Source organism: Cnephaeus nilssonii, assembly GCF_951640355.1.
Source record: "Cnephaeus nilssonii genome assembly, chromosome: 6".
Taxonomy (NCBI): Eukaryota; Metazoa; Chordata; class Mammalia; order Chiroptera; family Vespertilionidae; genus Cnephaeus; species Cnephaeus nilssonii.
The window spans coordinates 58,757,250-58,771,507 of NC_137077.1; the positions used below are offsets into that span (position 1 = coordinate 58,757,250).

The window sequence follows — 14,258 nt, forward strand, 5'->3', positions numbered from 1 at the left end:
GCTTTCAGAGTCACTGCCAAACCCTTTTTCAAGGTAGCTGTCCCAATTTCCACTCCCATCAGCAGAATACGGAAAGTGAAAACACTCGTGTCAAATGAGAGAGCAGATTCCGTAACAGGGAATATTTCGTCAAGGCCTCTAGTTAGAAAACTTTTATCTGCGTTCATTTTTTAAAAATCTTCAGGCCTCTCAATATTTGAAAGGAAGTTATCAAAATGAGGGTTTTCAGTGTTTAACACAAATCTTTAAAATAATTAAGCAATTTATCCTCTTTTAGCCCTTAAGGGGGAATAAACCTCGTCAGATTACATGAGAGGAGAACTGGAAGTCATCCATTTCAAGATGATTTATCATGAGAGAAAGTCTAAGGTCACAGATGAAATGAAATTAATAACGTCAGCCAAACCGCTGGTGACCACAAATAGTCACACTAACATCACACGGGCGGCTCCCCAGAGCCCCGGCTGCCTGCCTGGCTTACAGGGCAGAGACGCAGTATATTGGTTTGGGGAAGAAAGGAAGGAAGGGAGGAAGGGAGGAAGGGAGAGAGGGAGGGAGGGAGGGAGGGGAAGGAGTAGGGGAAGGGGAAGCGAAAGGGAGGAAGAAAAAGGTGAAACAGCTGAGATATATGCATGGGTTAGCAGTGATGGGCAACCTTTTGAGCTTGGTGTGTCAAACTTCGCCAAAAAACTGAGCATAACTCGGGTAGTGTGTCACTTTGAGGAAAAAACATTATTTCGCAAATGCTTCATCCTCAGGAGCAGCAAATGTTTCATCCTCGGCATGCGGCCACCTCAGCGGCCGCGTGTCATCAGAAATGGCTACGCGTGTCAGTGCTGACATGCGTGTCATAGGTTCGCCATCACTGGGTTAGACTCTTTCCTAAAGAATTTTCTCAGTCTTAATTTGTCCTTAAAAATCGCAAAATAATAAGAACCAAGCTTGTGTCTATAAGCTATGATAGAACTGAATGCTGATGAAATTCTGTCTGGTTTATGTGGATGTCAAGAAAGGTTCACGTTTAAATTTTGCATGGGATCAACCAGAGGGAAGGAGCATGCCCCTAAAATAACTCCAATTGTAAAATTTCTATCTTACGATAAAGAATCCCCCATGGAAACTGGTATTCAAATGGACATGTTACACAAAATTGCCTAGATCTGTCAACTCTACCCAGTTTAATGTACAGAATAGGGGGTAAAAACTACTCATTCCCACAAAATATATAAGGTTTCCATATTCATTTGCCTAATGCTTTTTCTTCCTAAGTAAAAACTGGAGGAAAGACATTCATTTGAAGAAAAAACAACTCATGTCAGCAAAAAAGGATATGCCTGCATATCTGGGATCTCTCTGCCTATGCAAATGGAACTTAGACATTATAGAAAAGGTCACAGACGTGGTCCCAATGGCAGGGTGGCCATGAAAAAGTCCTTCCTGCATAGTTAGATTTGAAAACTAAGAGGTTTTATTTGGTCTCTGGTCTATTCACTGTTGTAAGCACATTACACATATTGCAGTATTAACACATTAATCCTCACACCATCCTGTGAGGGTCCTGCAGTTACCTTGTGTCACAGAGGAAGCAACTGAGGCACAGAAAAGATGTGACAGCCAGTTAAGTGTCTGCCTGAAAAGCCTCAGTGAATCCCACCTACCTCTCAAAGCAGAATGAGCCTGACCTTATTTAAAGGGGGCATGATATTACCTCGCTTCTTTACACCCAGGCAATTCTTAAGGGACCCTGTGGACAGATGGCTCTGACTTTATGCGCCCAACTTTTTATTCAGAATGTTGGGTAGAGGGACAGGGGGTTTTAGAGAGCCTAAACAGTGTATATGGGTAGCAACTGTGCAGAAAAGACGAATTTATTTTTAAAGAAGAAAATTTAGGGATACATTCTCATGCTGATTGTGTTCTGCCATATGGAATGTACCTGCTTAGGTCTACATAGTAGGTTCATAATGCCTCAGCATCAAGTCTCTGACTCACCCCAACCTGGAATAAACAAAACGTCCCTTTATACTCATTTTCAGAATCAGGGCTCTGGAAGTGGTGGGGTTCAATGATAAGGGTGAGTGTCTCAGAGTCTCCCTGGAGCCAGGCAGGGCTCCCGGGGCAGCCGAATGGAAGCTGTGCCTCCAGATGCCTGGGCAGCGCCCGTTGGTGCTCCAACGCCCTGGCTTCCTGGTAACACCAGTGTAACCAGTGGGATCTACAGTCAACATGAAAAATGTCAACTACGGTAGCCTGCCATGTCTCCCATTGGACACTGTGAAACTCATATGCAGCTTTGTGAAAGGGGGTTCAATGGGGATTGGAGTGACGATTTCCATGATTCAATCATCGAGCAGAGCAAAGCGGTGGTGAAGTCGCTTCCGGATGACGGAGCCAGACTCTCAGATGTGACCACCTGCTCTCAAGGTCAGGTGTGATGTCGAGGTGGCAGGTCTATCACATTTACTCACTAGCATACTTCATTCTCCCGGTTATAGCCTCCTGTCTTAAAATAATAATAATAATAATAATAATAATATATATATATATCTATATATATATATAGATATATATATATATAGATAGATATATTATTGATTTTAGAGAGGAAGGGAGAGGAAGAGAGAGAGAGAAACATCAATGATGACAGAGAATCCTTGATCGGCTGCCTCCTGCATGCCCCACACTGGGGATCGAGCCTGCAACCTGAGCATGTGCCCTGACTGGGAATCGAACCACAACCTCCTGGTTCATAGGTCAACGCTCAACCGCTGAGCCATCCTGTCTTAAAAGCAAGTTCAGGCTCAGGGAAGGAGTCTACTTTTTGGAAGATAGCTCTGAAACCCAGCCGAGCCCAGCACTAGGGAATCAGTTGGCCGACAGAAGAACCAGACTCGGTGTAGGAGGCTGGGGCAGGTCCGAGGACACCACAAGAGATCATCTCGGATAATACTGCACTTGGGTGAACCAACCAAATGTGTATTTGAAACCACTTTAACTCTTCCTTATGCTGCCCTTGGGGAAACACAGCTGCAGGGCTGGAGCACCCACAAGGACAGAAGTACACTGTTGGAAGGTTTGATGGTATCAGCACATCTTAATGTAATCAAATCAGAGTTTAAAATATGCCCAGCAGAAGGGAAGGGGAGCCGTCACCCTCACGCCTACGGTGAGCTCTGCGGGGAAATGCTTATGGAGCGGACCGCGTTCCCGCCTATCTGGGCCTTGGCTCCACCCACACAGGCTGTCTAGTTTGCTGGACCCCTTAGTGTTTCATTTCAGTCACCTGGGAAACATTAATAAAAAGAAAGCCCCGCCGAAGAGCAAGGCTTATTCATGACTCTGGGATCATCAGCCCTCCCCAGCTGCGGGGGCAGAAGTCAGCCCGGCCCCTGCATCACACACCTGCCACATTCTGTGTGAACACGTCAAACCCACAAGCCTGCGTGATTAATCACCGGCCCAGGAATCCACGGAGCAGAGTTCACATTACACTGGGAGACCCAGGAAGGGCCCTGGAGGTCAGCATGCAGACCAAACACAATGAACGTGCCTGCCGCACCCATCACCCTGTAATCTGCTTCCAGCTCCACAATCCCCCAAATCCACACCGTGCATTCCAAGGACATTCCTCTGCACACGGGTCCAAATGGTCCAAGTACCGAGGGCTCCAAGCCCTCCCTCCATCCAAGAAAATCATTAACCATTTCTACTAGTCAAACAGCCCTGGGGCTGCAGACAGCTGCTCAAACCAAGCCTCTAAGGACCTAGAAGTTTTAATAATTCTATCGTAAGTGTTTCTTCACACCTCATAAAAATAAAATTTAATTTGACCTAAGAAAAAAGACTACACTGTTAACTCCCCAGCTATGTACTCATTTGTTAAGGAGACAGCTATCATTACACTAAACTGCTTCACAATTAGTTCCAGAAAAATGTTTCCAAAAAAAAATGAATCGGGTAAAATTCGGTGCACTCAAAATTATAAGATATATACAGTAGGTCCTCGGGTTACGTCGGAGATCCGTTTCTACCGGAGACGTAATGTGATTTTCGCCCTAAGTCGGAACCCACCTACATAAGCACCTACGTCACCCACATGGAACACATACACAGCAGTAATGAAGTGAAACAGTAAAAAAAAATTTAAAAGAAAGATAACAATTCCTGACCTTTACTTGTGGTAAATAAATAATAAAAAACATAAAGCTCATATGTACATCCGTCGAAATGACGGAACTTTTTTTTTTATAAATAAATGGGAGATGGCGACATAACCACAAAACGACGTACGTCGAGTCTGACGTAACCCGAGGACTGCCGGTCGTGTATTTTATATTACCGTGGGATTACTTCTCATATCAATTTCAGAACATATGATGACTATCACATGAGAAGTATTCCATGATCCCACTGAGGAGGAAAGGAGATGCAGAGATCCCGAGTGGGGGACTTGAGGTCACACAGCCCAGGCCGGGGCTGGGCTGAGAGAAGTCCAGGTCACACTGATATCATTTTCAAGATTTTACCCTAAAAACATCCTAATTCTCTCAATACTTTACTGTAAAGATTTCACCACAAGGTTATTGTATGCTATAAATCCCCTAATTCAAATACTTCACAAAGATTCGCATCATCGGTCACGTGACTACCACTGGATCTGTTCATTTCAAAGTGTACATTCTTAGACTCCTACAGAAGAAGACGCTGGACAACCAGGATATTTCATATCCTATTCACTCACACTCCTGTTGTTGGGGGAGAAGAGTTTTGTAGAGAAAACTACCTGGTTTAGGAGCAAGGATTAAAGAGAAGGGGGACAGTGTGCTTCCCTTTTAGAAATTCAGACATTAGGCTCAGGTCTGGGAACTAATAATGTCCACACTAATTGTTCAAGAGCGACACCAAAACACCCATTACTCTGAGGAACATTAGGAGTGATTACCAAGTAAAAAGAAGAAGAAAAACATTACTGTGGTTTGTGGGCCAGTAGGATTTGAAGTGTCAAGACTTTGATGCATCACATAATACCAAATGAGTACTGGGTATCACAAAAGAATCTGCCTATGTGATTTCATTTAACCCGTACACCTGCCTTCTGAGGTTTTCTATGCCCATTGCAGACGGCGAAGCTGGGCTTGGTAAAGGGCCTTGCTGAAATCACAGCCTTGTTGCGTGACAAAGCTGAGAGCTGAAGCCATCCCAAAATAGACGACTGACACTCAGGAATCTGAAACATGTCAGCATTCCGATCCCTCCTCAAAAGTCAACGTTTTGAGTTTTTTTTTGTTGTTGTTTTTTTTGCCACATTCTTATAACATGAAAATGTGAAATTATTTCAAAATTTAAAAAATTAACCTGGGATTATTACCCATTGCTTCTAGCAGGAAAACAGGAACTAGTTTTCACTCAGGGGCAAGGAGGGGATGCATTGGCGTCAAGGCTTGGGAGGCACGGGTGCTGCTGAGATAGGTTTTGGGGGAAGGTGGAGGGGAAAGTGCTGTGTGGTCATGATCTAGACGTCAGTCAGCCAACAGATCCCGTGTCAGTACCTCCTCTGTACTGGTGTGAAGGCAGCTTGAGGCCCCCCAACCTGCCTTCCGATGCATATGCTTGCTAGCCCCAACCCCATTTCCGCTTGTGTCCTAGCTAGCCTTGCAAAACCTGTTTCCCTGAATGCTTACCTTAACAGGAGCTATAACCATACATAGCCCCACAGCGGGGTCTGACTGCCAGTGCCAGATGGGGTCTTGGTTGTTATTTCACTTCCCCCCTTACAACCGTCACAGGGGCCGCAAAAGCCCACAAAAAGTCCGGAAGCCTGGTCCATATTTGGGAGACAAAGAAACTAGGGGGATAAAAGGGAACACGCCTTCCGCCCCTCCCCCACATTCGGTGCTCAGCTTTGGGAAACTGATTCCCCTGAGTCACAGCACGGGTGCTCCTGCAATTAAAGTGCATTTTCTGAATCTTCTGAGTGCCTGGCTGTTTTGTCTTCCACCGCCTGGTAACTTCTGTAACACTGGTCCTGGAGATATCAGGTGACTAAGGGGCTGGTCCTCTAGACTCAGTCTGTAAGGGGAGGCAAAATAAGCCTATCCTATCTAATAAAGAGGGGATATGCTAATTGACCCCCACGACATCACAAAGATGGCAGCGCCCACAGCCAATAAGGAGGGAATATGCTAATTGACTGCCCCACCCTCAAAGATGGTGGCACTCACAGCCAATAAGGAGGAAATATGCTAATTGACTGCCATGCCCTCAAAGATGGCGGTGCCCACAGCCACAAGATGGCGGCGCCCAGTCCCCTCAGCTGCTCCTCGTGCCTGCCTCCCATGTTCCCCAGTCCCCTCAGCCCCCCAGCCACCCAGGGCCGGCCCGAGGCACAGGCAAGCCTCGGATGGTGGCTGCCCAACTGCCCAGGGCCACCTGAGGCTCAGGTAACCAGGGCCGGCTGAGGCTCAGGTAACCAGGGCCGGCTGAGGCTTGCGCTGCTGGCAGTGGCAGCAACAGAGGTGTGATAGGGCATCGTCTTCCCCTGATCACCGGGTCACCTCCTGCCCCTGAGGGCTTCCGGACTGTGAGAGGGGGAAGGCCGGGCTGAGGGACCCCCCACTCCATTGCATGAATTTTTGGGCCTCTAGTACAATACTATAAGCTCACACAGTGCTGTATGAGCACTGGGGACTGACTTCTGGGGGGTTAGGGGACACTTCCTAGAGGGAGTGACATTTGCTTTGGGGTCTCAAAGAATGAGGTGGCGTTTTCCTGGCAGAGAGGAGGAAAAGGGTCATCTAGGCAGTGCACATTTCCAAAGGCATGGAGGTTGGCGAGGTCACAGTGTGTCCTGTACATGGAAGACAGTGGTCTGTGCTGACGCCCGACATGATGGCGTCAGCGGGAGTAGCCGTGAGATGATGCTGGAGAGGAGGGTGGGGATGAGGATTCTGGGTCTGCCAAGGGTGGCCTGCATTCTGTGCATGATGGGAAGCCAAAGGTTTTTAGGCGGGAGTGAGGAGGGCCGCGATTAGACCACATGTGTGGCTTGGGGAAGGCGGATTGGAGGACACCAGAGAGATGGCAAGGAGGCCAGTGGGTACGAACTCTGCCTGGAAGACACCCTGCAGCGCAAAGGGCCTTGCTGACCCTCCGATCTAGCTCGCCCTTTTCTAAGTGACAATTCGAGGACTGGAAATGTTGAGACTCGCACAAGACTACCCAACTGGCCAGGAACAGAGCTGGGACCAGAATGAGGACCCCCGGGGATGCTGCAGGACCCCGCCTGCCCAGCCTGCACAGAAGATGAAGGGCCCTAAGGTCTGGGCTCCTGGGAGCAGTGCTTCTCCTTGGAAACAACAGAAAGGTTAGAAAACCATCGCTGGTAAAGAGGGAAGAAATGTCTCCACATCGGTGCTGGATGCCAGCTGTTTTATGTACCAGGCAGCTACCCAAAGCAACAGAGCTTACTTATTATTATTTTTTTTAAATGTATTTTATTGGTTTTTTACAGAGAGGAAGGGAGAGGGATAGAGAGTTAGAAACATTGATGAGAGAGAAACATCGATCAGTCGCCTCCTGCACACCCCCCACTGGGGATGTGCCCGCAATCAAGATACATGCCCTTGACCGGAATCGAACCTGGGACCTTTCAGTCCGCAGGCCGACGCTCTATCCACTGAGCCAAACTGGTTTCGGCCAGAGCTTACTTATTGAGTAAAACAAAGAAAAGGACAGACGAGAAAATTGAGGGAAACTGTCAACCAAACAGAGTAATCAAATCCTGGCCATTCACACACCTGCTGAAATGCAGAGACACGAACAAAGTCCTTTTTGAGGAGCCTGGATCAGTTCTTGTCTAAGCGCAGAGGGTCATGTTCTCCAAAAAGAAAGCCAGCTGCCAAGGAAGTGCTTCACCCACAAAACTCTTCGCACAGCGAGTCCCCAAAGACGCCCACCTAAAGTAATCTAGGAGGACGAGCAAAGCCACTGGCCTGAGACGCTCACCCTGCCCTGCTCCGGCCTCTGTCATTTGAGGTCGGGGAAGTATGTCTGTTCTGTTTTCTAGAAAACTCAAATCTCCAAGTGAAGCAAAGATTCTCAGGCTCTGAAAAACCAAACAGCCCCCTCTCATCATTTCACCCCAAAGACAGTGATCTACGTGGAGAACTTACTTCCAGGGCAGAAACATTTGCTGACACTGCCCCTGTCCCAAAGGATCCGGGAGACTGCACACCGGGGCAAGTGGCGAGTCAGCAGGCTCTCGGGCTGCGTCCTCCTCACCACGGGATCCGGGCCGAGCCCCTCTGAGCGGCAGGCCAAGGAAGAAGGCGCCTGCGGGCCTCAACCCCGCACTTCCCGTGGCACACACCAGCCCAGGGGGGAAGCAGGGCGATGCTCTCCTGTCCACCAGAGGCTCGCGGTGCAGGGTCACCCTTGACCTTCCCTGGGTCACTGCTGCACCTGAGGGAATGCCTTGAGTGGCTGCATCCCGACTGCCACCATCCGGACAAAAAGCCAGCCCGAGGCTGGCGCAGGGAGAGGGGAAATCACATCCGCAGTGAAATATTGAGCCACCGGGTCACGAATGCTGGAGACCGTCCAAACACCGCACCCCGAAGACACAAATGTCCTCGCTGTTTAGACAAGGACATAGGGGTTTTGGAGAGTGTCCATCAGAAGCATCCTAGTGCTTCCTACTTTTTAAAGTAAAACAACTGGTTTCTGATGACTCAGCGACGTTACTTATTTCAGTGTGATCTCGCTTTATAAAGATGTAGTCCTCTGGGGGCGGGGAAAAAAGGAGGAGAAACAGAGCATGCGTTTGGCCACAGATGGGAGAAGATCAGCCGCAGTGATACATTCACGCAGGTGGCGTGTGTCGTCACACACGGAGCAGGATGTGTGATCGGAAGGTGTGTGTGGGGGAGCTCATGCCATATGTCGTTCCACGGCTGTGGGCCCGCTCCCACGTCAGGAACAACGTGTTCCTCCCTCACAGCCCGGAGGCCCCCCTGACGCCAGCGCGCTGCCAGACCCACGGGACGCTTACCAGGTACTGGAGTCGCTGGCGCTCCGTCTCGGGGGTGAATTCCGAAGACATGGGGATGATTTCTCCATTCCTGACGATGATGGCCCTGCAACGGGGAAAACGCATGATCAGCAGCCGGTCTCCAGGCGCCCCGATGCTGTGCTCACTCCCAGCTTGGCTGAGAACACACATCAAATGCCAACGGGAGACTTTCTCCTCCAACCCCCAGGGCAACGGTCCTCGTGACCAACTCTACCGCACACAACGACACCACGCAGGTGTCGGTTCTGTAAGAACATCACACGCCAGTGAGCTTATGTGCCCTATTTCTGCTCGCTGGACCCACACATGAATGCCCAGCTCCGGGACTCACCACGTAGTAGATGCTCAGTGAATACAGGGGTGCGTACATGGGTGATGCAACAGGGGCTCACTATAGACTAGCATTCTCCAGTGGAACCTTCTGGGATAACGGGAGTGTTTTCATCTGTGCAGCCCTACCTGGCCGCCACGTAGGGTACTGAGCGTTTGAGCTGTGTAGTCAGTGCCGCCGAGAAATGGAATTATTTTATTTTAACTAATTTAGCTTTAAGTTCACGCAGTGACAAGTGGCTAGTGTGTAATGCAGTCGACAGCACAGCTCTAGATCCCGGCTGCTCAGTGTCTGCGGGCCATAGCACCGGCCTCACCTTGGAACTTGCCAGAAATACAGACTCTCAGGGGCTGCCCTGGACTGACTGTATGGAATATGCATCGTAGTGAGATCCCAGCGGCCCACAGGCTCATCAGACTCTGAAAACGCCCCAGATTTGAAGCTCCTGAGTTTCAGGGTGACATCCTGGGCCCAGGAAAATCCACTCTCATCCCGCGTGCAAGTTCAGTAAATTCACGCCTGCCCCCGCCCCAAAATGTGCCCAAGCGCTACTGCTGACGCCAGGACTTTTGAGAGAACAGAGCTCCCCAAAGCAGATGTCTCAGGGAGGGGCTGCAGGGCCCTTAACTGTGGAGCCGCCTCCCCGAGGCCGTTCCTGTCCTCCGACGCCATTCCTATGACAAATGGAAGTGGCTCGGGGAACTGCATCCTGTTCAAACCCAAAGCTCCCTGTTCGCAGGCGGCCAGAGGAGGCCTGGCACACTCCCCTGGGAAGGCCACGGACACCAAGGCCCGTGGACACACCTGAGGCACCAGGACACGCCGGAGCCCCGGACATGACGCGCCTGTGCCGAGCTCAGCTCCAGGCACCGCCGCGTTGGCTCCGGGGGAGGCCACGTTCTTCGTGCCAAGAAGGCCTGGCACCGCTCCCTCCCCTCCAGAGGCTGTTCCCAAACTTAGAAACGGTCCCCACAAATGGCCGCAGTTGTGGCTACCCCAGCCCCAACCCCTTCCCACCTGTGCCCAGTGGCTGCTGTCATAGAAACCGGTGGAGGGGGGCAGGCGAGGGAGGAGAGGACAATAAAAATCTTGGGGGCTTTAGAGAATTTTCGGTCTAAGGAGAAAACGGTGGACACTGTGGGAAAATGGAAACACTGAAGGGGCCGGCTCTGCCAAGGGGATGCCTCGGGCTTCGGTATTTGCGTCACTCCTTTTGTTATGCTGCCAGAAGCAGGACACATTAAAGAGCCCTTCTTATAAACCCAGGGCCGCTTGTAAAACGCAACCAACCTCCCCCCCACTCCAAAGTGGCATCCACTATTCCCAAACTAGTCCATTCAAACGGCCTTTGTCCTCATCACCAGTGGAGAAGAACTACAATTGGGGAGTAAGGGAGTCTGACAGGGTGGAGCGACTTGAAGGGAAGGTCTAGGTTAGGGCCTACCCTTAAAGTAGCACAAAGGGCCGTGAGAACTTGGGGAACTAGAGCAAAAGTCCTTATGCATTAAGTGCCAAAGGCAACCTTCTGTTTCAAAATGTTGCTTAAAAATAGTCTTAACTCTTTCTCATCCTTTCTCTACGTGGCCCCTGGATTCCAACTTCCAGGCTCAAACTAGGCAAGGCGGGCATTCGGGAAGGAAGGAAAAGATACTGAAAAAGAGAAGGGAAGTGAGATCGGATCGTGTCAGAAACTCGGGAGGAGGCGGCGCGAGTCCTTGGGGTGGACCCTCGGGGGAGCCACACCCAGGTCAGGGCCCCGTGTGCAGGAGGTAGGGGGCCTGTCTGTTCTGTTCGTTCTGTTCCAAATGCATGGCCTGTGCCCGCCGCTCAGCATGAGCCCGATGAACAGTTGCTGAATGAAGGAACAAATGAGACAACTTAGGAGAAACTTCTCCTTGAGTTTGAGGCAAAAAGGGAGAACTAAGAGGCAGCAGATGCTCACTTACACGGAAAGCGGGGTCGACACCACAGAGCCAAGAGGGCCTCTCCCGGAAATGCACCTGCTCCCTCAGCTACGGAGCGAGTCCCTCCATCCCTCCCCGCCTCAGTCTTCCTGACATTAGTTCCTCCCGCTCTGTATTCCCAGCCTCTCTCTGCCCAGAGTTCAACACCAGGCTCAGAGCACCTTGTGTTTAAAGTCAAACAAAACCAAAACTAAACAAACGATACTCTCCTAACCCAAAGCCCACCTCAGAGTCTGTTCCTCACGCCCCGTGGACCCCTCAGGGGTGAATTCATTCTTGCCCCTCTCTTTGCCCAGTTGCTCTCCCAAGTCACCAATGGCCTCTTGGTTGCCATATCCACTGGGCACGACCACATGCCTGGCACCTGGGCAGCATCGGACAGTCTCTCGCAGTCCTGGCGCCTGGGATGCTCATTCTCCTGGTCTCCCTCCCACCCCCAGGACACTCCCGCTGACCTCTCCACGGGCCACCATTTGTCTCTCTCCCCCCTCTCCATGGCACTCCCCGTTTCCTAACCCCTTAACCCCCAAGGCTAGGATTAGAGGGATCTCCTACATGCTCCCTTAGCCGGGTACTTCTAATGTAGAAACATCACACTATGTTCTTGATGACTTAACTGTCCGAACCTCCGCTCTAGCCGATTAACTCCTAAGGCAAGAACTCTGTCTGTCTTGTTCAACACTGCAGCCCCCCTGCTACACACAGGGCCAGGCTACTGTAAGCAGGGCTGGCTACACAATTTCCCAAAATAAGAGCGCAGGGCCTCTTGCTAATGAGAATTTTGAAATGCTGGCAGCAAAGCCTCACACCGACTGTGGAGCCCTTCGAGAGGGAGGCCTGAGTGACGCACCCAGGTCTTGCACCCATGCAGCCGGCTCCGACCGTGTGCCCCTGATATTTACAAAATAAGCCAACGGCTTCGATAGCTCCATGTGCTGATGATTCCAAATCTCCTTTCCCGCCCACATGTCCCTGCGCCCTCCCGCCTGGAACAGCCACCTGCCAACAGACATCCCCTGGCTTTTCACCGGCATCTCAGACTTAGCATGTTTCAGACTTAATGCAAGATGCCACCAACACCACACCCCAAAGCTATTGCAGGGGACACCACCACTTCACTTTCACCTGGTTGCCATCCAGACCAGGGAGCCGTTTCAGACATCTCACCCTGCAAGTCCAAACAGGCACCACGTACTGCAAAGTTCACCTTCTCACCAGCACGGGAATCTGCCCCCCTCCTCGATTCCTGCTGTCACTGCCTCGATCCAGAACTTGTCCACATGACTCAGGAGCTCTCCTGCTCTCCCTGCCCCAGGCCCACCCTCTGGCCCACGAGCCACATGGTCACCAAGGCGGTTGTGAAGCATGATTCTCACCCCCTACCTGAGGCCCCTGGATGCTTCCCAGAATTTCTGACTTCCTTCACTGTCTAGTTTTTGCCTATATTTCTAGCTTTAGCCCCACTCTTGCCACTCCTTACACTTCTACCTCTCGCTTCCTCTGGCCAACCCATTCCTCTCTGAGAACGGTCCCTTTGCCTTTGCCTTCCTGGTTTTCCTTCCACGCCCTTCTCTGTGACCCACCCATGGTGCCGTATGCCAAGGTGTGCTGCAGCCCCAGGTCCTCACTGCCACTGCCGGCTGCCACGTTGTCGCTAACTACCCAAGGATCTCTTCTGGGCAGAGCCCAGTCCTTATCTCTGGACCTCCAGCGCCCAGGGCCTGACCCGTGGCAGACACAGTAACCACTGCTGATGGATATGTGATTAAATGAATGAAGAGAGAGCTTGACTTGGGTAGGTGAACAATTTATCCAGAGCGAAGGCCCCAAACAAAATCTTTTCTTAGTAGCAACATAATTATCTGTAATTGTCTAATCATATGTATAGTCTGAGCCCTCAAAAACCCACAATGCCTTTTTATTGATTTTACAAAAAGACAATGGCCCTATAAAAAATGTTGTGCTGGCTGAGTCACCACTAAAAAGTAACTTGGGAGATAAGGGGGCACAAGGCAGGGCCGTGGACTCGGCGGGCGGGGAGGTAGCCACCTCTATGCTCACTCTGTTCAACATTTCAAACTCACACACAAGGAGGTATCAGCCTTCAATCCCAGTCTTCACCGCTGGGGTAACCCTTGCTGACGACCTTCTTCAATAGGTCAGTACATCCATATCCATCTGTGTGCAGAGCGTCCTCCACGTCTGTTTGAACTGTCATGTTCTCCCTTCACGAGACACCGCGGGTTAAAGAGGACAGCGCTTCTGGCAGTCAAACTCTTCAGTCCCTACATCACGATGCCTCTTCCTCCGTGATGCCCGGCTTCCTTTTGATCTTTCCCTCTTTCATCCTCTGACCCCGGGGTCAATCTGTCAGAGGGCCGGTCCCCAATCTGGAGCAGGGCAGTGGAGGGAAGGGGTTCAAAGGGAGCGGAGGGCGGGTGAAGGCAACCACCGCTGACACAGGGGGATGCCTTCGTCGCTGCACTCTGTCGCGATGGGACCCTGGTATGCCTCGGATCTTCTACTTCGTTGTTTCATGAAGTGCTTCTCCGAAGGAAATCTTAAGAAGAGAGCCAGCTGTGGCAGCAGTGAGAACGGAGGAGAGTTAGGCTCCTGCCCTGACCCTTCTCTTGGGGCCTCAGGTCCTGACCTGTGGCTACGACTCTGGTCAGAAATGGAATGACGCTCAGAGTTTGGCCAGAGACTAAGGAAGGAAGTTGCTAGGGACCGGGCCGGTGTAACTAATGGGCAACCACCCCACCTGGCATTTCTTACCATACAAAGCGGGTGCTTCCTGAGTACATTCCCCGGAGTGAAAGCTGGCCTTTCGCTCACAGAGACGGTACCTGGAATGTATATGCTGCATTTAATATCTTGTCTCGCATAATAGGTG

The 14,258-nt window shown here is 50.7% G+C and overlaps 1 protein-coding gene across 2 annotated transcripts in view; it reads right to left on the reverse strand.

The window, feature by feature from the left end:
* PPM1H (protein phosphatase, Mg2+/Mn2+ dependent 1H) overlaps positions 1-14,258 on the reverse strand; it is a 247,544-nt gene that overhangs the window by 86,303 nt on the left and 146,983 nt on the right. For both annotated transcript variants that reach the window (XM_079775920.1, XM_079775921.1), the window contains exon 5: positions 9,050-9,134. In XM_079775920.1, coding sequence (XP_079632046.1) covers positions 9,050-9,134 — 85 coding nt within the window. The remainder of the gene's footprint in view (positions 1-9,049; positions 9,135-14,258) is intronic.